Source organism: Acartia tonsa, chromosome 2, assembly GCF_053477335.1.
Source record: "Acartia tonsa isolate MP-2025a chromosome 2, ASM5347733v1, whole genome shotgun sequence".
Classification (NCBI taxonomy): domain Eukaryota; kingdom Metazoa; phylum Arthropoda; class Copepoda; order Calanoida; family Acartiidae; genus Acartia; species Acartia tonsa.
The window spans coordinates 25,004,950-25,029,471 of record NC_137261.1 but is presented as its reverse complement, the minus strand read 5'-3'; the positions used below and the strand labels follow the sequence as shown (position 1 = coordinate 25,029,471).

Here is a 24,522-nt window from a genome sequence, read left to right as displayed (position 1 = left end):
AAAATTCAAAAAGTTCAAGTAAAGAAACAGGATCTATGAGAAGCTACATTGTAATGGAAAACCGTATCGGTTTAGCGGTTAGCGAGATCCTTAGCGAGAGACAAAAAAAACACTTTACTACTGTACATAATTGGATTATGATTATGAACAGTAGGGTGACGTAAGGGTCTACGCTAATTATAATCCATTATCGTATCCCTCAGAGCGACGAAAAAAGCTGCCTTTATTGCAAGCATATTAAAAAAATTAATTTAAGTCACCTTACCGAGTAATAATCATGCATAATTGATGTGCACTTTAAGCTCACTCACTTATCATTTTATTTTTAATCATTTGTTGTTCACTAACATCGGAGGAAGTAACAAGTAAAAATGGGTATGTTATACACCTTTTTGGTGCAATTTTAGAATCATGGAAAGAAAATAAAAAAAGCAGGTTTAATTTTATTTTCACAGTAGCTTTTCTCCTATTCCTATTTCCTAACTCTGCGGGACAATCATTAACCTAACCTAAAATAACCTATAAAAAGCTACTGGGAAAATAAGACGAAACCCGCTACTTCGTTTTCTTTCTATTGGCTTCTAATCAATTTTATGGTCTTGAGGACCGCTGCATGTCAGTTTGCCATTCTTTATAAACTAGACTTAACCTTATCTTAGTCATTTTACATTTGATTTTTAAAACATGCAGTTAATTCATTATAATTATATGCGGCTTGTGCGAAATGACATTTGATAGCTTAACACATAACTTGAAATCTCGCATTTCATTTTTGAGGTATAATTTCTTTTTTTATATATATTAGGAAGAGCCGGTCCAACTTCTATACCTTGTGAAGGTAAATTGCTTATTTTCATTCAATTCAAACTTTTTATTGCTTGCTTTTTATTGAAATTTACTTTACAATATTCAATCTAAAAAAATAATAATATTATAGTCACAATCAAACGCCTTTCTTAAGTCAAATTGCTCTAAATTGTTCTGCTGTGGGAATAGTAACACGCCGGGAGGGAAAGGACAATGGGCTGTTTATTACACTAGTCCCCAAAGTCTTATAATAGTTATTAATCGTTGAGGACTTTCATTCAATTTTGATTGGTTGCCTCATTAAGTTGGATGTCCAAACGTTTCAACCACTAATTGTAATCTAATTAGTGTATAATCATTTGGTATGTACATCAATTCATCGGTCATTAGCTTATTCCTTTAGATATTTGAATAACAAGTATTATTCAGTATGCGGTGATAAATCCTTTGGCCGACATTATGGAGTTATTTGTTGTGATGGCTGTTCTTGTTTCTTCAAGAGATCAATCAGAAAGAAGATCCTGTATGCCTGCATATGTAAGTAAATGTTATTTTTATGAAACTCTAGTTTCTGCGCCTCTAGCATCCAAAGCTCTGTATTGAAAAATTGAAGAAAAAAAACATAAAACCATCCCAAGACTTGAATTTAAAAATGGAATTGCCTGAAACCTTTCCAAAACCTATGTAAAGATTCCCTGAGATGGAGAACTAAATCGGTTCAGTAATTATTGAAACCCTTATCTCCAGATAATAAAAATCTTACTACGTTATATAATAGGATTACTATTCTAGAGGCTTCACTCCAGGCCACTAATGATTTGCCCCAAGAGAAGTTTTAGCACCCCCCCCCCCCCTATTAGATTTATTACATAAAAAAAGAAAATGAAATAAGTTATAGCTTTTGCAGTAATTTAAACAGGGTAAAATTTATAGCTTAAAACCAGAGCTCGGCAGCTGTGCATCAGCCGCGCCTAAGCCTCAAATTAAAACCCAGGACCTAAAAAGGAGAACTCTATATGATCAGTAGTAATTAAAGTTATAATCTTCAGACTATATACCGTATTACTTTATAAAAAAGGATACAAAACAATATATTTTAAAAAGTGTCAAAATTGTTTTAGCTGGGAAACGAGATTGTATGGTTGACAAGGCCCGCAGAAACTGGTGTCCTGCATGCAGACTTTCTAAATGTTTTCAAGTTAACATGAATCCTTTAGGTAACATTTTATATCTGGATTTTTTTATTCCAATTACCTAATTGGCGCGGGATTTCCTTCGATTTAAAGTAATCATCTAAAGAACCCAAGGGCACAATCTGTTTGTTATGGAATGCAATACTCTAACGCCTACTAGTGGATTTTAGGTTAAGGAAGAGCCAACCCTTTGATTGCACGACCTATGTCCGAGAAGTCCTAACTGTGCATGGTAATGAGTTGCGCCTGTTTACCCTAACTATTTATGTCAAACACCTGGCAAAGCACCAATATGAACCATTTTTAAAGTCTTTAGTTATGACGACGTGTAAGTCCGAGACTCGAACCTCTCACCTCCCCGACGACGGGCAGGTGCGCTACGTGTTGGGCCACGGTCGTGGGTTATATAATTTTTTCATTGTCTAAACTAACTTTTAATTCATTAGAAATTCTAAACGAAGAAATATATTAATGTAACTTTTGTTATATGTATCATATCATATAATTGAAGGCATAAGTTGATCTTTCTTTCTGTTCCTTATGATCACGCTTATTGCGAAGTTTGGCATGATAGGGAATATTTGTATTGGTCATACGTTGGTCATTTATTATCTTCTGGAGACATCATCCAACCCCCCTCAGCCAAATATATTTTAAAATTCAACTAACACTTTTCTATTTTACTAATATAATGTATTTGTTTTAGCTGTACAAGATGAGAGAGGTCCAAGAAAGAGAGAAAATTCGATAAATTCTAAGGAAAACATGGATCATTTTATTCTTCTTTAAGCAGAAAGTAGTAAAACTTTAATATTTATAGATTTCAGGATGGTTTTAGACTAATTTACTTTTATTGTAAAGGGATATTTTTGGCCTTTTTTCTGTTAAATTTCTTCCAGTCCACAGAATCATAAGTTAAGAGTTAAAACTCTAGGGGGCTTAATGTCGCTTCGGATACTAAAACCTCTCTCCACGCACCTTGAAACATACTCCGCTTATGATTGCGGTGTAAAGCGTCCATTTGCCCACCACACAACCAACTCTCTGAGATGCACGACCTTTGTCTGAGAAGTTTTAACTGTGCTTGTTAACGAGTTGCGCCTGTTTTGGGCCATGGCATCCCCCCCCCCCCCCCCCACTCTAACTATCTACGTCGAGCATCTGACATAGTAGCAGTGGGAACCATTTTTAACGTCTTTAGTTATGACGCGGTGTCGGACCGAGATTCGAACCTATCACCTTCCCGACGACGAGGGGATGCGCAACGTGTTGAGCCACGGTCGCGGGATAGAGTCATAAGTTGCTTGGAGAGAGAACTAGTTCCATATAAAGGGAACTTTTAAGTTTGATGCTTGCCGTACTTCATCCATATATGTTAAACAGGATCATTGTCATCAGCAAGAAATATCTATATCGATACCTTCTTTGTTTAAAAAGTAAGTTGTTCTTTACAAAATAAACATCTAATTCTCCGGCCAACTGAAAATATGATTGGCTGGTAAAAACCGGACGTATTAACACTTTTCTACCAATAACTTTATTGTATAGAATAATTTTATAATTTTATTTTTTCACAATTGTGGATATACATTACATGAATTAATAGTCTATTGTCTTTTCCCTAAAACCCTCGAATAATTATCCTTTGGGTTTATAGTTTCTTATTAATGATCAGAAAGATTTGTAGGCCTACAATATATTTTGATAATTTGATGGTTGGGAATGGATTAAAACAAAATTATCATTAAAATCTCAATATCTTAAAACTCTTTTTTTTTACTAGCTGTGCCTTAAATATTCATACTTTTTTTCAGCCAAATTCCTGAAAATACAAGCTGGTTTAAGTCTGATGATACAGATATCAGCAACAATCTTCTAACAGTATATTCACCTTTGCCAGTCACAAGTTTGTTTAGGTCTCTGCCATTCAAATTTTGGCCAACAAATGAACTAGGAATGTTAATGTTATCATTTTGATATCACATTTTCCCTTTATTACCCCCAAAAATATATCTATTTCGTAGATAAACTTCATTGTATTTTTATTATATTTTAAAATAGTGGATATGCCCTTGAGGCTCTCTAGAGGCACATGAGGAAGATGGGTCTGTCGGGAGGGGGTATGTTTTCCATCAATTTAATTTTAAAAAGATGAATTAAGTATCTAAAATTGCTGTTGTTATTCAAATAACTATGAAATGAAATATTATTTTCTGTTTTGAAAATTGATTAGGTATGGCAATCTGAATAGGCTTTAGATTGCCATCCTATGATATAAAGTAGTAATACTTTTTGTATGAAGCTTGAAATTTCAATAACTATACTGAACCGGTTGAGTTCTTCGTTTAAATGAAGCTTCACAAAGATTCCATGATGGTTCTAAGCTATTTTAGTTTTAGATTTAAGCTTCCGTGTGGTTTTAGGTTATTTTTTGTCCCTATTTACCTTTAGATTTCAGAACCTATGCTAGAAGAGCAGCCGCTTGTAACTGATAAAGAGTTTAAAAATCCCCACTCCCACTAAAAAGGAACATATTTATAACAATGATAACATGATAAAAATTAGATTTATCTGGAGATTTGGATGATAGAGAAGAGGGAAAGAACTCGTTAATCATTCCAATACAGATACTGGTACAAATACTTGCAGGAAAATAGCTTTCTTATTATTATTGGGATCTAATGCTGCGGGAATCCAACCAACCTAATTTAAAATAGGCATCAATAAAATTTTTTAAAAACTTTACAATACTAACTATTCCTGTTAAGTATATTATAAATACAAAAGCTATTATGAATTTTAGAGCTGCATTCCTTTACTTATCAACTTAATATTGAATCAATATGGCCTGCATTGTTTGTTCTGAAGGTAAATACTTCATAAAATCTTGATTGGGTGGTACAAACTAACGGACTCTCCATATTTTCCATTAAAACTTTTGATCTACAGGCGGAATGGTTTAGTTTATTATCATTCGGGGTGTACATTGTACAATGTACATTACTTTGACGTCCACTGTATTTTATTTGAAAATGCATGGCTATTTTGAGTTCTATGTTAATACGAGATTTCTTTTCTCTATATTCAATAATATCAAAGCTTTATTTACAACCTAATATTGGGATAAGATTTATTTAATTTCAATTTGCTATCCCTGTATTGTATGTGAAACAGCGTATATTCAGTGCTTATAAAAAATGACATAATACAATACAAATGACCAATGATAGGCCAGTATACATTGTAATTGACTAATGGTAAATTATATACTGGCATATCATTGGTCATTTGTATTGTATGACGTCATTTTTTATTGGACACTATACGCTGTTTCCCCGTATGTCAAATTAAGGCTTGTTACTATTTAAAAGAACTAGCGGCTTCGCCCATAGCCTCTAGGGGCTTTGCCCCAAGAGGTGATAAAAAAAATTAAGGCGAAATTCGTTAAAGGACCAAGGAAATCTTCAGCAAAAAAAAAAAAAAAAATGGGGGGGGATTTTTTTTGTTTTTGGGGGGTTGGGGGTGTCCCACCCCCCAAGAAAATAGCTTAACACCACCACAGGACCAATAGGTATATACCCTGAAGAGTAGAATCCGATCGGTTCAGTGGTTACCGAGATCTTAAGGGACAGACAGACAGACGGACAGACAGACATCGTTCTACTTTGTATTATAGATATTATTAATTACACCTGTATTTAATACATATAAATATGAATTATTTGCAAGGCATCCTTTCATGAGGACTGGGAGGACAGAAAGAACGGAGAAGAATTTTGCAAAAGAATTGCAAGAGAAATTGCACAACTTGGGCTAGAACAATACAAACTTAATCTCATTAAGTTGGCCATTCTTAGAAAAGGTATGGAGCACATTTTCATTTCAAGGACTTTATTGCAATCTTTTATATATTTATTTTGCTTTAGTTTAGCCAGGGAGGGAGGTGACATTGGGCTGTTTATTACACAGTACCCAAAGTTTTATAATAATAATGTTTTCTTATTTACTGGCTCGACAACTTTTGGGACTTTTGTTGAATTTGGATTTGTTGGTTTGTTAAGTTTTGTGTCCAAACGTTTAAGCCATTAATTGCAATCTACAGAAGGGGTAATTTTGAGTATCATCATTTGGGATGTTCATCGATTTATTGGCCATTGTCTTATCTCTTCATATACCTGAGTTTAGCAGATTTATAATAGTTTTCTAAGTTATAATCTAGGATAGAGATAAATTTATTTAATTATGATCAAAAATATTTACAGCCTGGTAAAACAGGTAGAATAGTTATTTTATTTCTCGCATCGCATTATAGACAGCTTTTCGCGGATTTTAAAATGAGAACTTATAAGATTAAAATCAGATTTTCAAAACTGGTATTTTAAGGATTTTTATTTTTCCGAGAAAAATTGTCAGTACTTCGATTCTATACATGATTTTTCAGTGTGGTTGAGCACCAGTCTTATCCACCGAATATTAATCGTTTTTGAAGCCATTCTGGAAAAAAATTCAATTACAAGAATATCTCCTATTCTAAATAACATATACATATTTTAAATAAATGCATTTGAAGAAAGTAGCATGATTTCTTAAACTTAAAGTACATAATTTTCCTAAAATCTATTATATTAACGAAAATAAGATCTTTAATAAAAATCATTTTTTTACTAAAACTACAAAAAAACACTAAGTTTTTGTAATGTTAGGACTGAATAACAACGAGGAGATCTTTGAAGAAACTTCGCATGTACACGAGGAGAAAGGTAACTATTAATTTTAAATAGAGTGGATATAGCGGTAATGGTGGTCCCTCCGCGTTTTTAATAAAAGATAGGTCTAGTTAGGATAATATTGACATTTGACTCTAGGGGTGTGGTTACGCTTCGGGTAAAACTCCTCTCCACGTCACTTTTGAACATACTCTCGTTTTAAATTGCAATGTAACGCGCTCATTCGCCTAAGGTATCAACACCCATCAGACAACCAACCCTTTGATTGCACGAGTCTTGAGAAATCCTAACTATGCATGGTAATAAGTTGCGCCTGTTTTGGGCCATGGCATTCCTCCTACTCTAACTATTTATGTTGCGCATGTGACATAGCAGTAGTAGGGACCATTTTTAACGTCTTAAGTTATGACGCAGTGTCGGATCGAGATTAGAACCTATCAATTTCTCGACGATAAGCGGATGCGCTACGTGATGAGCCACGGTCGCCGCGGGTCAAGAATAACGGACTTACCAAAAAATGTATTTAATCATCTCAAAGATCAAGAGATAAGAACATAAAATAAAATTGATATTTCTTTGTGTTTAGGGTTGTATTCTCGACCCTCTTCCCTTCATTTTTTTTGGTTGAAATGAAAAGGGGTTTCTGTTTTCCGGAAGTATTTTTATGGCAGTTTAATTATGCAAATGAATTATTAAATTAAACTAAGTTTAACATATTTTTTTGAAGTTTAAAATCTACAGTCCAGCCGTTATCGAGAACTTATTCAAATCAGGGACGAACGTACACAATTAAAGTTTTATACATTTCTACTTTTTAGATAATTTGAACAGTGAATCAAATAAAATTCTTAAGATTGTATCTATGTTAAGAAAGGTATGACTAATACTATTTATTACCATGCAAAACTTAGGATTCCTCACTATATGTATAAGTTGTCTTTATATTTAAGTAAATGTAACGCATGCTTTTTTTTGTAAATGTATGTTATTAGTAGAAAAGCTGCTCTATAATTTCAAATGTCCGTCCGTCTGTTTGTCCGCCCGAAATGGGGAAAACGTGTTTTTCTCAGCTCCTATAAAACATAGAAGGCTGAAACTTTATGACAACATTCCCATTATTAAGGAGCATAAACAATTATAAAACATCCATGGCGGTCGGACTGCATTTTAGCAGGTTTTGTTTATGGTCCGATTTCCAAATTTTTTTTGTATAAGACAATAAAAATTAAATTTCCTGTCGTTTAAAGAAAACACCAATTGCGGTCGGACTGGCTTTTCTATGTTTTTTTTTACATATTTCCCTATATCTTTGGTGTTTTTTGGATGAGAGTATCAACTTTTTTCCCATTGTTTTGAGCATCCAGTATGTATTTTACTTTGACCGTTGGTCTTTCAGTCATCATACAGTCATATATTTTTTTTCAGGTTACTGGTAGAGATGTGACTTATGAATATTTTGGTGGAAATTCTTTTCTTGTTAATTCATTTGTTTACAGACATCTAAATCTTTAATTTTAGTAAATTTCTATTTTAAAAATCTATGGTGTATAATAAGAGTTTTATTAAGACTTAAATATAAACAATAACTTAAATTTCAAGGAGAACTGAAATGCTACTCTATAATTCAGTCTGGCTGTTCGTCTGAAAGACTCGAAGTGGGGCATACGTAATTTTCTCGGCCGTTATTAAAAATAAACCTATATTTTTTTTCCCAACATAATCATTCACAGCTTTTACTGCATATTCAAGAATATAACATCCATGGTTGTCCGACTGTTTTTAAGCAGCTTTTGTGCTGCTTATATTCGTTTTACTAATTTCCACATATCTTTGGTGTTTATGGTGTAATTATCAAAATTTTTGTGATTAATAATATCATAAATATATTTCCCCTATTTCTAAGGGAGTATTGTGTTAAAGATGAAAGGACAAGTAGTTATTATTTTTCTATTATTTTGACTTTCTCTACTGTTATTTAATATAGATTGTTGGATTTTTCCTTCTTTCTTATCCATTTTCTTCTTACTGAATATTTGATCAGTTATTCACTTTTTATCAATCTATGATTTTTTGTGCTTCGCTACTTATGTATATTGTTATACTTGTTTATATGTAATCATATATGTATGTTGAATTTAATATTTCTTTTTCCTAAATGTTTTCTTAACCCTTACAGATCGGGGGGGGGGTCATATTGACCCCCCCCTCTAGTTTTTTCAATCTCATTTTTTTTGTAGGTAAGATGGAGAGCTGTGACTTCATGACTTTTTAAGTTTAGTAATTATGCGTCGGCAAGAGTTGATTTTATTAGGATATCTGGTCTGTGTCGGTCGTGGTGTCCGGTCAAAGTCGGTTGGGTAGCACCAAAATTTAAAAAAATTCTAAATACTTTTGTGTATAAGGTAGAAACCTATATTTTTTTTGGTGAATACTAAGATATCAATGACCTTATGAGAAAAGTGGTGTTATGACCGTTTGACCGCACCCTGACCGACTTTATGACCGATTTTTGTCCGGCTTTTACTATAGACATATATCCTGAATATCATGGCTTCTATTGCAGCTAGAGACCTAAAATTTTTTTTGGTAAATTCTTGAGGAACAATAAACAGATAAAAATATTAATTGGCGCCGCCAACCGCCGTTTTACCGCCGTAACCGCCGAAAATGGCGGTTTCCGTTATTTGCCGTTTTTCGGCGATGATCAGAAAAAGTAATTTTTTTGTTATGAAAAATAAAAGTTCGTCCTAAAATTTGGTCATCCTAGCTGCAAAATTGGCCGCTCTACAGCTGTTTTAAAATTTAGCGGCTGGCCGCTAAAAAGCGGCTAAGGAGCGGCCTGGCCGCTATGACTAGAAAAAGTAATTTTCTCTAAAAATACACATGAACCACCAGAAAAAAATTTTACGTCTTTATCTGTAACAGAAGCTGAGATAGAGGGGGGGGTCAATATGACCCCCCCCCCGATCTATTAAGGTGGGAATTGGGGCCCGATCTGTAAGGGTTAAGCGATAAATCTTCAGTAAAATTGATGAAGCTTGACCTCAAAGTATTGCAATGCATTTGTCCGATAGACATTTATTTTCTTTCTTCCTATTGGTTATTTTCCGTAGGGCTCTCTTGGCCCTGTGCTGCTATTGGTCAATATTTTGGCGGCAATTTTCTTCACCCTTTCAACCTCTTTATACATATAGGCTTTCTCCGTTCTCTGGACTTCATATTTCTCTCAAATATTATTGTATTCTCTATGTATTTATACAAAATATAGATTTATATTATATATATATATTTTTCCTCTATGTTATTTTGTATTTAAATTTTAAATGAAATGAACACTTTTTAAAGGCCTATTTTTTGAATTTATTTAAATAACTTTTAAGTTTTGATTAATTTTTCATCAATAAACTAAATATGCACAGAATTGTCCGATAAATTGTCGCTTTATAAAATAACAAAACCTAGTTGAGCGTCCTTTTATCAGATGTTAGTTAGTTATGCGGGTAGACGAATTGACACATTTGGGAAAATATGGCTTGTTTGTGCAAGGGAATAATTCAAGGGATCTATAGATATAAGACAATGAACGATAAATTGAACTACAGCCCCAATTATTATAAACAAAATTACAGCGCCTCTAGATTAAGATCATTGGTTGAAACGTTGGGACACGTTTTTAAAGTGCTATTCTTCAAATTATCCAAAGAGCACAGAACTTCCCCTCAACCAATTATTTAGAAATTGACAAAATTAAATTAAATGAGGATATTCTCAAAACCTAACCTGACCTAAATTTAAAAAAAAACATGCAAAACTAGTACCTATTAATTTAAAATATTTTGTGAGTTCCATACCGTGGGATTTTGATTAACTAGAATTTGCATGTCATTTTCCTTAATGATAAACACCCAAATAAGTTATTTTTAGTCAATCATATAACACAATAAAATATTAATAATGATATATTTATTAATTTCCAACTGAACACGCTGCAAAGGGGTAAAGTGATGAATTATGATATGATTCACTTTGTCCTTTAGGCTATCAAGACATTGTAACTATGACCAAAGAGGCATTTAACTATTGAAAAAATTCCTAATGGTTAAGTTTGGTTTTATAACCTTATAATAAAGTAACATGATGTGTGTGTGTGTCTGTCTGTGTGTACAGAAGGATCTCGCTTACCACTGGTTTTCCTTTACAGTGTAGCTTCTCATAGGCTCTTGGGAGGTTTTTACCCATTTTGGGGTGGGGTAACACAATCCTCCCAAGAGAAATCGCCCCAAGAAAAAAATTCCACCCTATAAAACTTTAGGGGCGTGCAGAAGGGGAGGGGGATTCTTACACCACCCTGAAGTAAGATACTAGGAAGAACTCCCTCATTTTTTATCCCCTAAATGTTTTACATACACCCCCCCCCCCCTCCACCCTGGTACAAGCCAATGGATTCTAGTTCAAAATATCTTGATTTTACTGAAGGACAAAATTGTCTTGATATGATTAAAAATAAAATGATATAAATACAAATAAAACTACTAAATATGAGGTTTGTATTTGACTGGCTGCTGAATTGAATCCTAATATTCCTGTGGGGGCTACATTGGTTTTCTTTTCTGTCCACTCCTTGTTTAGCTGCTCAACAATCTCAATTGTGTTCTGCAAATTATTTATCTTTTTATTATATAAAGTAGTAAGGTTTTAGGCCATTTTCCTATCTTTCTTACTCCTAAGTGATAGAAGCGCAGCCGCTAGTATTGAAAAAGTTGACATTATATGTCATTCATTTATTCTTATACACAAAAGGTTTTTAAATGTGCAATTTTCATGAAAATGTTTGCTGACGTTAAACTAAATTTCAATGATAAACAATAAATTAATAAACTTCCCCCAATAAAAAAGTACCCCTTCTGTAAAATTAGTAATCAAAATTCAACAAAAGTTTCCAAAATTTTTGATCCAAAGAGTAAGATAGCGCAGTTATAAAACAGTGGACACCAGTGCAATATCCCTTCCTGTAAGACTCCGGTTGGGATAGCTATGTGTAGTGAAGCATGGCTGTTAAAACTGTGTACCTGTACTTCTTGTTTCACTGTGGTTTTCACTCTTTCCAATATTTGCTCCTTCACTTGTTTCTCAGGTTTCTCTTCTCTTTCCCTCGGAGTCTTTATAATCTCGTACTTGGGCAAGGGAACTTCTGGACAAGTAAAGCTCATAGTTATTGGAAATACTTATTTGTTTTTAATAAATGGAGGTTTGACTTTAGCAAAGTATAAAAGTACTTAAGACTTTTCTGCTAATAGGATTATTTATCATCCCTAATTTAACTTTTGAATGTTTTTTTCGATTTGTATGCTAATAAAGACCCATGAAAAAGCTAGATTGTAAATGAGAACATCATAACATATACATAACATAACACATTTAATTTGTTTAGGCACAAAAATTTAACATAGTCATAAAATCAAAAAAAAAATAAAATTCAATTGAAATTACTATAACAAAAAACAACCTAAATCCTAATCAGTTCTGCCCGGGTAACCATGAATAGATCACTATGGATCTGTCTATTTTTCCCAAAATAAAATAAACAAAGGTATCCTGGATCCCTTTATCGATTCCATGGTTAGCGAGATCACTTGGTACACACAGACCGACAGAGATCCTGTTACTTTATTATAAAGAGTTGGTTTAAGTTTACATGAATACCTGTTGTATAAACTCTAAACGAGGAATCAATCTTTCCAAGAGAATTTTCTCCCTTACATCTAAAAAAAGAATACATTTTTTTCGCATATTTTCCGTAAAGTCAAATCTGCTTAATAAGTCAAATTGTTCTTAATTTTGACCAAATGTATATGAAATATTGGTTGTGTACAGACAGCTCTTTGCTTTTTGATTATTTTGCTCTCAATAATGTTAAAAGAAACTTACTTATATGATCCCGAATGCTTGTCTTGATAATTCTTAATCGTTAATCTAAAAAATAAAATCAATATACGATAATTAAAATCTGAAAACATAATGTTTATAAAACAACAATAAAATATATTGTTTTATGACGGTTTTCTTTATAACGCATGTGGGCCACAAAAGAAACCCATAATATTAGAATAGCCTTGAATGAATATTTCCCAGTTTTAGAGCTCGCAGCAGAGAGTACAAAAAATATTGTTTTACAGGGCTCAGTAGCTGTGCGTCAGCTGCGACTAAGCCTCAAATTCAAACCCGTTTGGATGCAATGAAAAATTTAAAAACGGCTGCCCTTATTTAGATTTAAAGTTGATTTTTAAAATTCTAAAAAGTTTTCTCTGAGGCTTATATGCGGCTGGTTTTATCCCTCCTAAACTTGAAAGTAAGTAGGAAGAGGGTATCGTTGGAACATGCTAGGTATATGTTGGCCTGTACAAATTTCTTTAAAAGAATTGAATGAGAATAACCTGGAAACAATGGTATACATTGATATGGGCGTTTCCTCGATTAGATATGTGTGGCCGTCGTTGTGAAGAACTCGATCTAAATAACACAACAACAAGAATATAAATATCCTTAACAGTGAGGCTAAACAATATAGACGGATAAACGAACATAGAGTTTCAGACCCTTTATCAAAAGAGAAAGGTTGCATAACGTTATAATAGTTATTTCTCGCATCGTATTATAAACAGCTCTCCGCGGATATAGAATGTACAATTACAAGATTAAAACCAGTTTTTTTAGCCTCGAGATGCCGAACGCACGGGCTAAGTAAAACTGGTTTTATTCTTATGATTGTACATTTTTATATTCATAGAAAGCTGTATAAAATACGATGCTAGACATAGTTTTTTCGTATGGATGAGAACCGGTTTCTATCCACCGGATTCGAATGAATACGAGAAAATCATTTAAAACTTAGTTTTTGTTAAAAATACTTGACTGTATTACTTTTTTTCTGACATTCCATATTTGCAGCCAAATAAATGCGAAAATGCAATTTGTTAAGATATAATATTAAGCAGAAACTAGGTAGCTTTTATACTTTTTATTATTTAAGACAGGTTTTCCAATATATTCTGCTCTTGAACGTAAACGTATTTGTATATTTATATCCTATTATATAAAGTAGTAAGCTTTTTCTGTCAGTAGCGAAGGATCTCGCTAACCACTGAATTGATAAATTTTTCCTTTACAGTGAAGCTTCTTAAAGGTCCTGAGATGGTTTTAGGCTATTTTTTGCCTTTCCATATTCCTTTGAATATAGAGCCCATAGATGCTAGGGGCGCAGCCGCTGGTATATATGTATATTAGGGTTGGGCCGGATACTTTTTTGGCCGGATACCGGATATCCGGCTGATTTATTATGCCGTATATCCGGTTCCGGTCGGATATCTGGCCAAAGTTCAATATCCGGCAAATTACCGGATATCCGGCCGGATATTGAAAATGACCGGATATCCGGCCCAACCCTAATGTATATATAATAATATTATGATTTTCACTTACCATGATGAGTCCAAACTATAAATGCTGTAGGATAAGATTCAACTATACATTTCAAAGTCACATCCTTTCCTAAACAAAATCATCAATAATTGATCTTAACAGTTTCAAATCTTTTGATGTTTTACCTCAAAGTGAAATAAATTAAAAAAAGGGGAAGGGTAATTTTTCTTTAGCTTGTTTATTACTTTAGTAACTTATTATTTCAATTTATGACATGTTTATAATGTAACTGGACAAAGTGTCTCAAAAATCAGCCATATGACGTCATTAAAATGAATGATTATCCTTTTTTAGGTTTTTTTCCACTTCTCATCTCCCTAATTTTTATGCCGTTACATGGCTTATTTTTAAGACACTTTGTCCAGTTACTTAATATTTCTATTTGTTACCTGTAGAGCTTCCAAGAAGAGTAGATCCATCAATGATACTTGGGGGAACTAAAATAAATAGTTTTCTCGTATTCATTCGAATCCGGTGGATAGGAACCGGTTCTCATCCATACGAAAAAACTATGTCTAGCATCGTATTATATCCAGCTTTCTACGAATATAAAAATGTACAATCATAAGATTAAAACCAGTTTTTTTAGCCTGTGCCTTCGGCATCTCGGGGCTAAAAAAACTGGTTTTAATCTTATAATTGTACATTCTATATCCGCGGAAAGCCGTTTATAATACGATGAAAGAAATAACTATTAAAGATATTCGCACAAAAGTTAGGTAACACTATTGAGCCTATATGAACACACATATACAGATACTAAATAAATAAAGTCTTAATTAATCTTAATAGACCTGAATTTCCTTAATTTTCCCTGTAATAATATACGTTAATAAGACAGCGTTAATTTTTATCTAGACTGAAGTTTTTGTAAAAAGCTTTAAAAGACAAAAAATAGAATTAAAAATGTGCAAGTTGCTAAGTTGGTGTTTTGTTAAACATACCAACAAACAAACAAAGAACTTATTAAGTAAAAATATATATTTCTATAATTTATAAAATCCCACCAGGCGGGGCTAGTTTCGTAGAACATGATTTTTGAACATGGCGACTTCTCTTGGAAGGAGGTGGTACCCTTCCCAAAAATAGTTATACACCTGCCCAGGACATATGAGAAGCTATATTGTAAAGGAGAACCATATCAGTTCAGCGGTTATCAAGATCTTTGGGTACAGACATAGATCCTGCTAATTTATTATAAGGATTGAATTATCACTTTTGTTATTAAGCTAGCTTTGAATGTTGCATATTGTGATATTTGCAGAAGCATATATTGAAATGTATGAATTCTTTGCAGAATTGATGAGAGTATTGTACTAAGTATTGTGTCTAGTCATATAGTTCTAGTTGTAAACGCCTAGGTTTATGAGTCTGCCCCCAGAGCGCTAAAAGGAAGATGTATTCTGATTATCAAATTAAGAGGGTGGGTTAATTTTCAATTATTTTTCTCATTGCACAAGTAACCTTTTAAATAATACAATTTTGGTGAGAATTTTTCGAGGAGCTGTCTAATAAAGAATATATATATAAATATAATCCATTAACCTTGCTCAACACGCCAAATAGTTAAGAACCTGCTTAATAACAAACTAAACTTTCTTTAAGTTGTGGACCAACCGGTTCTACCGCTTACCGAATCTTTATATTATACAAACAAAACCTGTTTACTTAGGTTTCATAGACGTCCAAGCTTTTTATTGTGGGGGGGGGGTAAATTTTTTAGGGGGTGGGGGGGGGGGGGGTAATTAGCTTTTGGGGGGGTAAAATGGGAAATTTTTCCCCCCCTTAAAAATTTTTAACCTGGGGGTAAAATTTGCTTGAGGGGGGTAATTGTTTTTTTTTGGGATTAAATACCCCCTCCTTAATGGTTTGGGGTGCCTACGGCACCCCCAGGGTAGGGGTAAATTTTAAATGGAGGGGGGGGGGGTAAAATGAAAAAAAAAATTTTTGGGGGGGGGTAATCGCCACTTTACCCACCCCCTTGGACGTCTATGTTAGGTTTAGTTTTCAGAATAAACGTTCATGTTCCTATTTTGTTTATGTCAATGTTTTTCTATCATGGATTAAAGTATTTAGGAAAAAACACGGACCAGTTTTATAATTTACAAATAATATAATCCTGCAAGTAATAAATGAAGAACATTGGATTAGCTAAAAAGAAGTTAGACTATGAAATTTAAAAAAAAATCATGGAAATCTTGAAATCATTCAACGATCATTGAGATAAATCATTAATTCATTGGAATGGTTTTTAAATCATGACGAATGTGTGGGGGAACAGACACCCCTGAATGAACAAGAAATGTAATAGATAAATTGAATGATTTTCCCATTTTACCCCTTTGCTATAATTCTTTAGTGCTCCCTTAGAACCTTAGAAAACACCTTTCTGACTTGGAAAGTAAAGGTTCCGAAAAGATTAACAAACTTATAACAATTTTGCATGTTTTTTTTTTGCATTCAAAGTGTCTTAATTACTTACAAAGAGGTAAAAGTTCTTAATGTTTTAAACAAAAATAACATTGCAAATCGTTGGATATTTTGTTAAAAAACTTGCTAACCCTTTTTGATTCATATATCCTATTATATAGATTAGTATTTTTTGTGTCTTGAACTGATTGAGTTCTGCTTTTAAGGAAAGCTTTAAATAGTTGTAGGGGTTATTTTAGAATACTATATTTTTAGGTGCATTGGTTCATTTTAAAAGACCCAATTAAAAGTCAGCTCAGGGTACTCGGGAAGGAGACATACAGTTATTTAACCCCTTCCCCCCTCTATTGTTTTACTCTAATACTTACATTGAACGTACAGATAGATTCGTTTAGAGACAGCAGGTGGAACTTCATTATTGGCGATGCACAGATAGGCTCCCATATCTTCTCTACGTACCCTACAAAATTTTAAGAACACAGTAATAGTGTCTGACTGATTATGACGTAACAAAAAAAAATAGCCAATGAGAGGCCGTTATTGACCAATGGTAAAATTTATAGTGGCCTCTCATTGGCTAATTTTTTTTGTTACGTCATAATCAGTCAGACACTATTACTGTGTTCAATTTTAAATTTATACTGCAGGTGGTACTTCATTGTTAGCGATGCAATAGAGACAGCAGGTGGTACTTCATTGTTAGCGATGCACAGCGTAGGCTGTTTATTACACTAGTCCTCAAATTTTTATAATAACGTTTTCTTATTCGTAGGCTTAACAACTTTGAGAACTTTAGATTAATTTAGATTGTTTTTCATTTAGTTAAGTGTCCAAACGTTTCAACCACAATTGTAATCTACATAAGGGTTGATTTTGTGTATCATCATTGGGGATGTACCTCAATTTATAGGCCATTGTCCTATCCCTTTAGATCCCTGGTTTTATTTTTACTTTTTATATCCTCGGAAAGCTGTCCATAATACGATGCCATAAATAACTATTCTAGTATTGGTTACCTATGAATGATAAGATTTTCTCCATCCACTTGATCCACCATCCTGTTATTGGTACCCATTCTGGCTCGTATTCTCATTCCCCCTTCTCTTTTCCACCTAAACAATCAACACTTATTCTGTTATTGGTACCCATTCTGGCTCTTATTCTCATCCCACCCTCTCTTTTCCACCTAAACAATCAACACTTATTCTGTTATTGGTACCCATTCTGGCTCGTATTCTCATCCCACCCTCTCTTTTCCACCTTAACAATCAACATGAATTCGCTGAGCACAGAAAACCCCTACGATTTAAAATTTAAAAATAAAATTAAAATTAGGGTGGTTTACTTCTTCGTGTGTTTCTTTTTTTCTTCAGGTTGAATTAGGTTATATTGGGTACAGGCAAGCCCTGCTGGATTATGATATAACACTGTTGGCCCCGCAAGGTTTTATTCGTAGTTGAAACTTCTCCCACTTATTTTCAATTAATTTTTATTATAACGTATTCATTAATTCTAATAGAATAATAAAATTGGTTAGATGTAAGTAGGTTTTAGGCTATGTACTGCTTAAATTAAGGACCATGGCTTGACAGCCGCGCAAAAGCCTCAAATTTAAACCAGCTTGTGAGCAAAGTTTTTTCTCCAAAAGGTAGATCAACGGTTTAGAAACATGTTTCGACATCTAGCTGAAGTAATAATATGAAGATTTCACTGAGGCTTACACTCGGCAGCTGCCGAGCCCTTTTTAGGACATCCAAAGAAACTGTGTTAAATGAAAAAATACTTACTGTATACTAGGAGCTGGGATACCATGAGCTCTACATGTGAATCTTGCTGTGTCTTCATGCTCTCTAAAACAAAAAGAGGGTCATTTTCTTTTGCGTAAATCCGTGAAGTTGGGTGTTGGATTGTAGTCAAATTCTCTTATTAAGTCAAACAGTTCTTAATTATAGACCATTTCATAAATAAACATTTGGTTATAAATAAGAACACTTTGACTTCATAAGAGCATTTGACTACACCCCAACACTCAATTTACGGAATTGAGTGAAAAAATGATCTTTTTTCTTCAAATAATTTACTTTAATTTAAGATAAGTTTTCTTTTTTTACGTTGGCCTTCCTTCAAAGTGTCTATTGATCACTGGAACCCCCTTTATTTTTTGTACAAATTTTAACTAAGGGATGAGGTAATGAACAAACAAATGGAACCCCCCCTCCTTTAATTTCTAATTATATAGAAATAAGGGGAGGGGAGGGGAGGATCTAGGATAACAAATATGGCCACAACAAGAAGTTTACCTGGTTGTGAGGTCACCAGTAGTACCTATGACATCAAAATCTGGAGGAACTTGTACAGTTAACCAGGATGACTGGTAGATCATGGGGTTTGTGTTGATCTAAACAAAAGGAAAGTCTTGAAGGTTTTAATTTTTTATCTGCACCATTTTAAAGCAAGGACTGATGGGATGTTTTTCTTCTCTATTAACACATTAGAGGAAAGCAATAGAGGGGGAGGGATTAAATAACTGTATATCCCTTTTCTTTTGACCCTTTGCCGACTTTCGATTGGGTCTTTGAAAATCGACAGAGCCAAGTCACTACAAAAAGAGCAGAAAGCAATTTTCTAGCTGACGAAAAAGGTCCTTATCAGGGGGATACAGGTAGTTGTCTGGTTATACATCTATACTATACATTTATTAATAACACAACTCATTGGCATTACAGTCCTCGAACACTTTTTAGTCCATGACTATGTCTCCAATTAAAGAACTATGCCTGTTTATGGATTAAGGCATTCCCTTTCCATAGAATTTTCACGCGCCTGATATTTAATCCTAACCTGGCACATATATTGTCCAACATCTTCTTGAGTAACACTGGCTATATGAAGATTAAATGTTGTGTTGAAGTCCCCGCTCACAGACACCCGTGGATTATGAGTTATAACCTATAGGAATGGATATGATTTATGTACATGGATATTATGACAGGGACAATATGTCGTCTGTTAAGGCTGCTACTTTAGTCCTTATTTATTGTTTAGTACTTTCGTCAAGTAAGAGGGGATGGTGTAAACGGGTTAAATGGGAGGTTTAGCTAACTGGTAGGACCATTTTATTAAAGTAAGCCGAAATGTGGTGTAACATCCAAGTAATAATGAATCGATTGTTATAGGTAGCATTAAGTTAAAAAATCATAATTTAATGTTTTAATAAGTAGCTTGGATATACAATATACATCTGTTGTAAATCAGAAAAGAAGATACAAGAGACTGTAAATAATACTGGTACCCAAAGTTTTTTTTTATAAGCAGGATGGGTTATCCCTTAATATTCGAATAATTGAAAATCCTTTTAATTTTTTTTGTATGATTTAGGTATAAGAATAAACAAAAAAAGTCTTACATGTTGTCCAATGGCTTGAATTGCTTTGCTGTCAGCCTTTACCCAACCAACCTAAACATTAATACGATAATTTTAGCGATTTTCATTTATTATGTTATTAACGGTTGCGCCACGGGAATTTGTAGACTCTATGTTTGAAGGGGCAGGGATTAACAATGAATAGCCATAAACCATTCTAATACTTAAGTCTCAAATTAAAACAACCTTCCTGCGACCTATGTGAAGCTGTCTTCGGATTAGTAGTCCTGACAGGCTAAGCTACAGACAAAAATTTAATACTTAATAATAATATTACACGATAGATGCTACGCCCCAAAGCAAGGATAATAGCCTAAAACTATCGCAAGATATGCAACTAATTCGGACTAGCTTTTTCCGAGATCTTTGGCTTCAGACAAAACTCTTTACTATTTGTATAATAGGACTGCTTCGCAACTAGCATATCGGAACTGTTTATTTACAGGGGTAGCCCGGTAGGGGTAGCCTTAAACCATCCCGAAACCTATATAAAGCTTTTCGAAAATGGAAAACTCAATCGGTTATCATATATCAAATTTTAAGCTACAGACAAATAAATAATATCGTAAATATTTTTATAGGAGAAATTAAGAATCTAAATCAAAGCCAATAAGTTGTTATATGATACTTACATTAAAGGATCCCAATTGTTTGACATTACATGAGAACATAACATCTCTATCTTTATGAATTGTATAGTTGAACAATTTCTTGGAGAAATAAGGCTTGTAGCTTATCAGACTGTTCTCATCTGGCTCTAAAATTTATATATATTAATTTAGATTTTTAAAAAAATATTTACACTATTAAATTCGGGACAGCGGAAAGTGTCATGTATGACGTCATAAAAATACGTCTATTATCCATCGCTATTTTAGGGATTTCTTTTCCAACTTCTCCTCTCATCTTTCCTTTTTAGACGTTTCTTTAAATTTTTTTTCAAGAAAAGGGCATCTTAAATTAAATAAAAATATTATAGACCAAGAGGTTTCTTTTTAAGATTTTTGGCTCTAAAGCCTCTTTAAGAAACAATAAATATGTTTTGGACCTACTGCCCCGGACGAAGCTCTTTATAGTGCCTATAAAAATATGATGTCATAAACACAAATTACCAATGATAGGCGAATATACACTCTAAATTACCAATGGTAGGCCAGTATGGCGTCAATTTCTATAGGAACTGCACTATACAAAGGGTTCTTCCCCGGACTTTCAGACAAGGTCATGTTGGCTGTTTGTAATAGTTAGTTGCTGCCTTATTTTATTAAATCTTTGCAATAAAGAGAAGACAAAAGTAAGATTTTATGCCAGCACAGTATAATTACATTTAAGTGTATTGAACAATTTTATCCCCTTGATAACAATTAAATTTCAAGTCTTAGTTATGACAAGCGCTATATTTCTATCTTTATTACCTGGCCTGTCACAGATTTAATTTGCCAGACACATTCAAATATTATGAATTCATGGGTTAAAATTTTATGAACTTTTAAATGAAAGTTAACTGTTTTTTTATTGTTTTCTGTGTCTGTCTGAAACTATAATAATGGCAATGGCTGTTTGATAAAAGTGTGCTTTTCAAGCGTTCATACAAAAGACTTGATAAGACGAAAGATCTAAAATAACTGTATTTTATATTTCATTTGATAAAAAACATTGATGTAAAAGACCTCTAGAAAAAGGGTTAGAAAGATTAAAGTTTTCGGGATTTAAGAATTAAGTTCTTTTGTTCTTTAGATCTTTTGTAAATTAGGTCTTAAATGTTCCAACGCCCGAAGTTCGTCACAAATGTTTTGGAGGATACTCTTTCAAATGACTCGTTCTATTCAGAAGACAAAAGACACTTACAATTCGATTTGCCCAAAGTCTTAGGATTGTCATTCGCAGATCTTTATAGTGCCTATAAAAATGACGCCATAAAATACAAATGACCAATGATAGGCAAATACACAGACTAAATTACCAATGGCAGGCCAGTATAATGTAAATTTTTATTGGCACTACAAAAACCTTTTTAATATTCATAAGAAATCTTATAGACTTTGACCTAATATTTTTACAATAATTTACTTGTCCTTATGTAAATTTATCACTCTGTAATAGTTATTTATCGCTTCGTATTATAAACAGCTTTCCGCGGTTATGAAAATGTACAATTACAAGATTAAAACAAGTTTTGTTAGCCCATAGATGCCGAAGTCGCAGACTAACAAAACTGGTTTTAATATTATATGATTGCACATTTTTATATTCGTAGAAAACTGGATTCAATACGATACGATACACGATTTTCACCATGGCTTAGAACCTGTTCTAATCCAGCGGATATTAATCGGTTTAAATCCACACTATAAAATTTATACCTGGAGCCAGAAGGGTGGAGGTAGAGGTTGGGCAGTCCCACAGGATTATGCACAAAAATAATAAACAATGCAACATTCTAAATAATAAGGGAAAAAATACAAAACACTTAAATCAAAGTTAGAAGCAGCTTATAGTTACTAATAAAAATTGTGCCATACAATCAGGGGCGTCCAAGCTTTTTATTTTTTGGGGGGGGGGGGTAAAATTTTTTTAAGGGGGGGGGTAATTCGGTTTTGGGGGGGGGTAAATACCCTTTCCTAAATGGTTGGGGGTGCCTACGGCAACCCCAGGGTAGGGGTAAATTTTAAATGGGGGGGGGGGTTAGGGGTAATCGCCCCATTACCCCCCCCCCTTGAACGCCTATGCATACAATACAAATGACCAATGATAGGCCAGTATATGTACATTATACCATTGGTCAATTACAATGTAATTTGGCATATCATTGGTCATTTGTATTGTATGGCGTAAATTTTTTATTAGACACTATAAGCTGCTCAAAGTTAATCTACTAATAGTTATTTCTCGCATCGTGTTATAAACGGCTTTCCGCGGATATAGAAAGTACAATTATGAGATTAAAACCAGTTTTTTTAGCCCCGAGGTGCCGAAGGCACTGGCTAAAAAACTGGTTTTAATCTTATGATTGTACATTTCTATATTCGTAGAAAGCTGGATATAATATTACGATGCTAGACATAGTTTTTTCGTATGAATGAGAACCGGTTCCTATCCACCGGATTCGAATGAATACGAGAAAGTAATTTCTCTTCATTGTGGAGAGCTGAACTTGGAAGATAGGTTTAACTTTAAAAGAAATTTATCTTGAAATAACTTTTATGAAATAATAATATACCAGCGGCTACGCCCCAAGATGCCTCTGGGGGCACTTGAAGGGGGTGGGGGGAGAAAGTGGACCTCCTCGCCCATTGTCTTCAATTTTAAAAAGTAAACAACATTTTTTTTAGAGTCATATTTTTAAGGACGATTTCTCTCTTGTGGGTAAAGGTACCCTCTCTCGAAATTATTAAAAACATTCCCTATATCTAAAAGTAGCTTCTCTGTAAAGGAGACCCATATAGAATCAGTAGTTAGCAAGATCCTTCGCTACAGATAAAAAATATTACTACTTTATAATATGAAGTAAAAAATTAAATGCTTATTGAGGTAACTTAATGAAAAATATAAAATAACTGCTAAATGTAAATAAGATTACATTCATATGATAATTGGATCATATGTCCTAATTTTAAATGCATTTGCACTGATTTGCAATTTAATTCGCATGGAGACGGAAAAAATAAAAATATTACATAATTTTAATGATTTATGTCCAAGATAAATTTAAAATCAAAAAAAAATTTTTTTCAATACTCTGGTGTATTTAAAGAAACTAATATAAATATTTTTTTTTGTAATTTTCTTCATTGTTTTGTATCATATAACATTTATCGTAAAAGTGAACATAATACAATTTAAAGTTTGAATAGAATAGATTCATTATTTTAGATAACACCTCTTAGAGCAGAAAAAAGTTAAATACAAAGACAGATTATCTCTATTCAGGGAAGCCTCAAATTTTCACATAATTCTTTATGCTACTACATAGTCTGTAAACTTCTAGATGCTTTAAAAAGCATGTGATTACATAACTATTTTAAAAAAATAATCAATATATATTTTTACAGTAAAAAGTGATCTTTTTCATATTTCTTTTGAAACAGATCTTTAAATCATGAATAATTTCAAGCTATGAAATTGAAAAGTAATCATACCTGGTATTTATTTGATAATACTCTTGAACATTATTTTATTCTAAAACATAAACATAGAGCATTATAATAAGTTTTAAAAATACTTAAAATCAATCATTTTCTACCTTTTTAAAAGCGATTATAATAATTAAGGCCGTATCGGTTAGACAACAGTTAGCCCCTTTCCTAAGGTGCAAGATGATTCCTATAATAGTTGGGTACGATTCAGGAAGCGTAGAAACTCTATAATCGTTACCAGAAAGTACGAAAGTCCATTTAAAACATGATGATTTTTAACTGTTTCGACAACATTTTTATATGATATATTTATCCTATTTATCTGA

The 24,522-nt window shown here is 33.2% G+C and overlaps 2 protein-coding genes and 1 long non-coding RNA gene across 5 annotated transcripts; 2 read left to right on the top strand and 1 right to left on the bottom strand.

Annotated features, from left to right (window-relative positions):
- Positions 1-371: 371 nt before the first annotated feature.
- Positions 372-2,789, top strand: LOC145312482 (nuclear receptor subfamily 2 group E member 1-like). The gene is made up of 5 exons (XM_080151740.1): positions 372-375; positions 806-838; positions 1,237-1,344; positions 1,929-2,024; positions 2,707-2,789. The coding sequence occupies exons 1-5, from the start codon at positions 372-374 to the stop codon at positions 2,787-2,789; spliced, it is 324 nt and encodes a 107-aa protein (XP_080007866.1).
- Positions 2,790-4,801: 2,012 nt separating this feature from the next.
- Positions 4,802-7,603, top strand: LOC145312761 (uncharacterized). The gene is made up of 4 exons (XR_013877109.1): positions 4,802-4,868; positions 5,730-5,862; positions 6,704-6,760; positions 7,546-7,603. It is a non-coding gene; the product is annotated as an uncharacterized LOC145312761 (long non-coding RNA).
- Positions 7,604-10,675: 3,072 nt separating this feature from the next.
- Positions 10,676-24,241, bottom strand: LOC145312760 (lachesin-like). 3 transcript variants are annotated; one of them, XM_080152005.1, is made up of 17 exons: positions 24,200-24,241; positions 22,424-22,500; positions 20,693-20,817; positions 20,043-20,093; positions 19,478-19,585; positions 18,937-19,034; positions 18,424-18,486; positions 17,809-17,822; positions 17,653-17,734; positions 17,005-17,096; positions 14,596-14,643; positions 14,207-14,275; positions 13,162-13,237; positions 12,656-12,700; positions 12,431-12,489; positions 11,797-11,918; positions 11,110-11,380 (listed from the first exon to the last, which is right to left on the bottom strand). In XM_080152005.1, the coding sequence occupies exons 2-17, from the start codon at positions 22,497-22,499 to the stop codon at positions 11,225-11,227; spliced, it is 1,284 nt and encodes a 427-aa protein (XP_080008131.1). In that variant the 5' UTR covers position 22,500; positions 24,200-24,241; the 3' UTR covers positions 11,110-11,224. The 3 variants fall into 3 exon arrangements, with proteins under 3 accessions (XP_080008130.1, XP_080008132.1, XP_080008131.1); XM_080152004.1 differs by lacking the exon at positions 17,809-17,822 and having other exon boundaries at positions 10,676-11,380; positions 17,653-17,748; XM_080152006.1 differs by lacking the exon at positions 17,809-17,822 and having other exon boundaries at positions 11,108-11,380; positions 11,797-11,915; positions 17,653-17,748.
- Between the last annotated feature and the right edge of the window lie 281 nt (positions 24,242-24,522).

Coding starts and splice junctions, on each gene's coding strand:
- LOC145312482 (XM_080151740.1), top strand. Junction 839..1,236: donor AACTTCTATACCTTGTGAAG/GTAAATTGCTTA, acceptor AGTATTATTCAG/TATGCGGTGATAAATCCTTT. Junction 2,025..2,706: donor AGTTAACATGAATCCTTTAG/GTAACATTTTAT, acceptor TATTTGTTTTAG/CTGTACAAGATGAGAGAGGT.
- LOC145312760 (XM_080152004.1), bottom strand. CDS start 22,499: ATGTTGCATTGTTTATTATTTTTGTGCATAATCCTGTGGGACTGCCCA. Junction 20,094..20,692: donor AACAATTGGGATCCTTTAAT/GTAAGTATCATA, acceptor ATTAATGTTTAG/GTTGGTTGGGTAAAGGCTGA. Junction 17,749..18,423: donor ATCCCAGCTCCTAGTATACA/GTAAGTATTTTT, acceptor TTGATTGTTTAG/GTGGAAAAGAGAAGGGGGAA.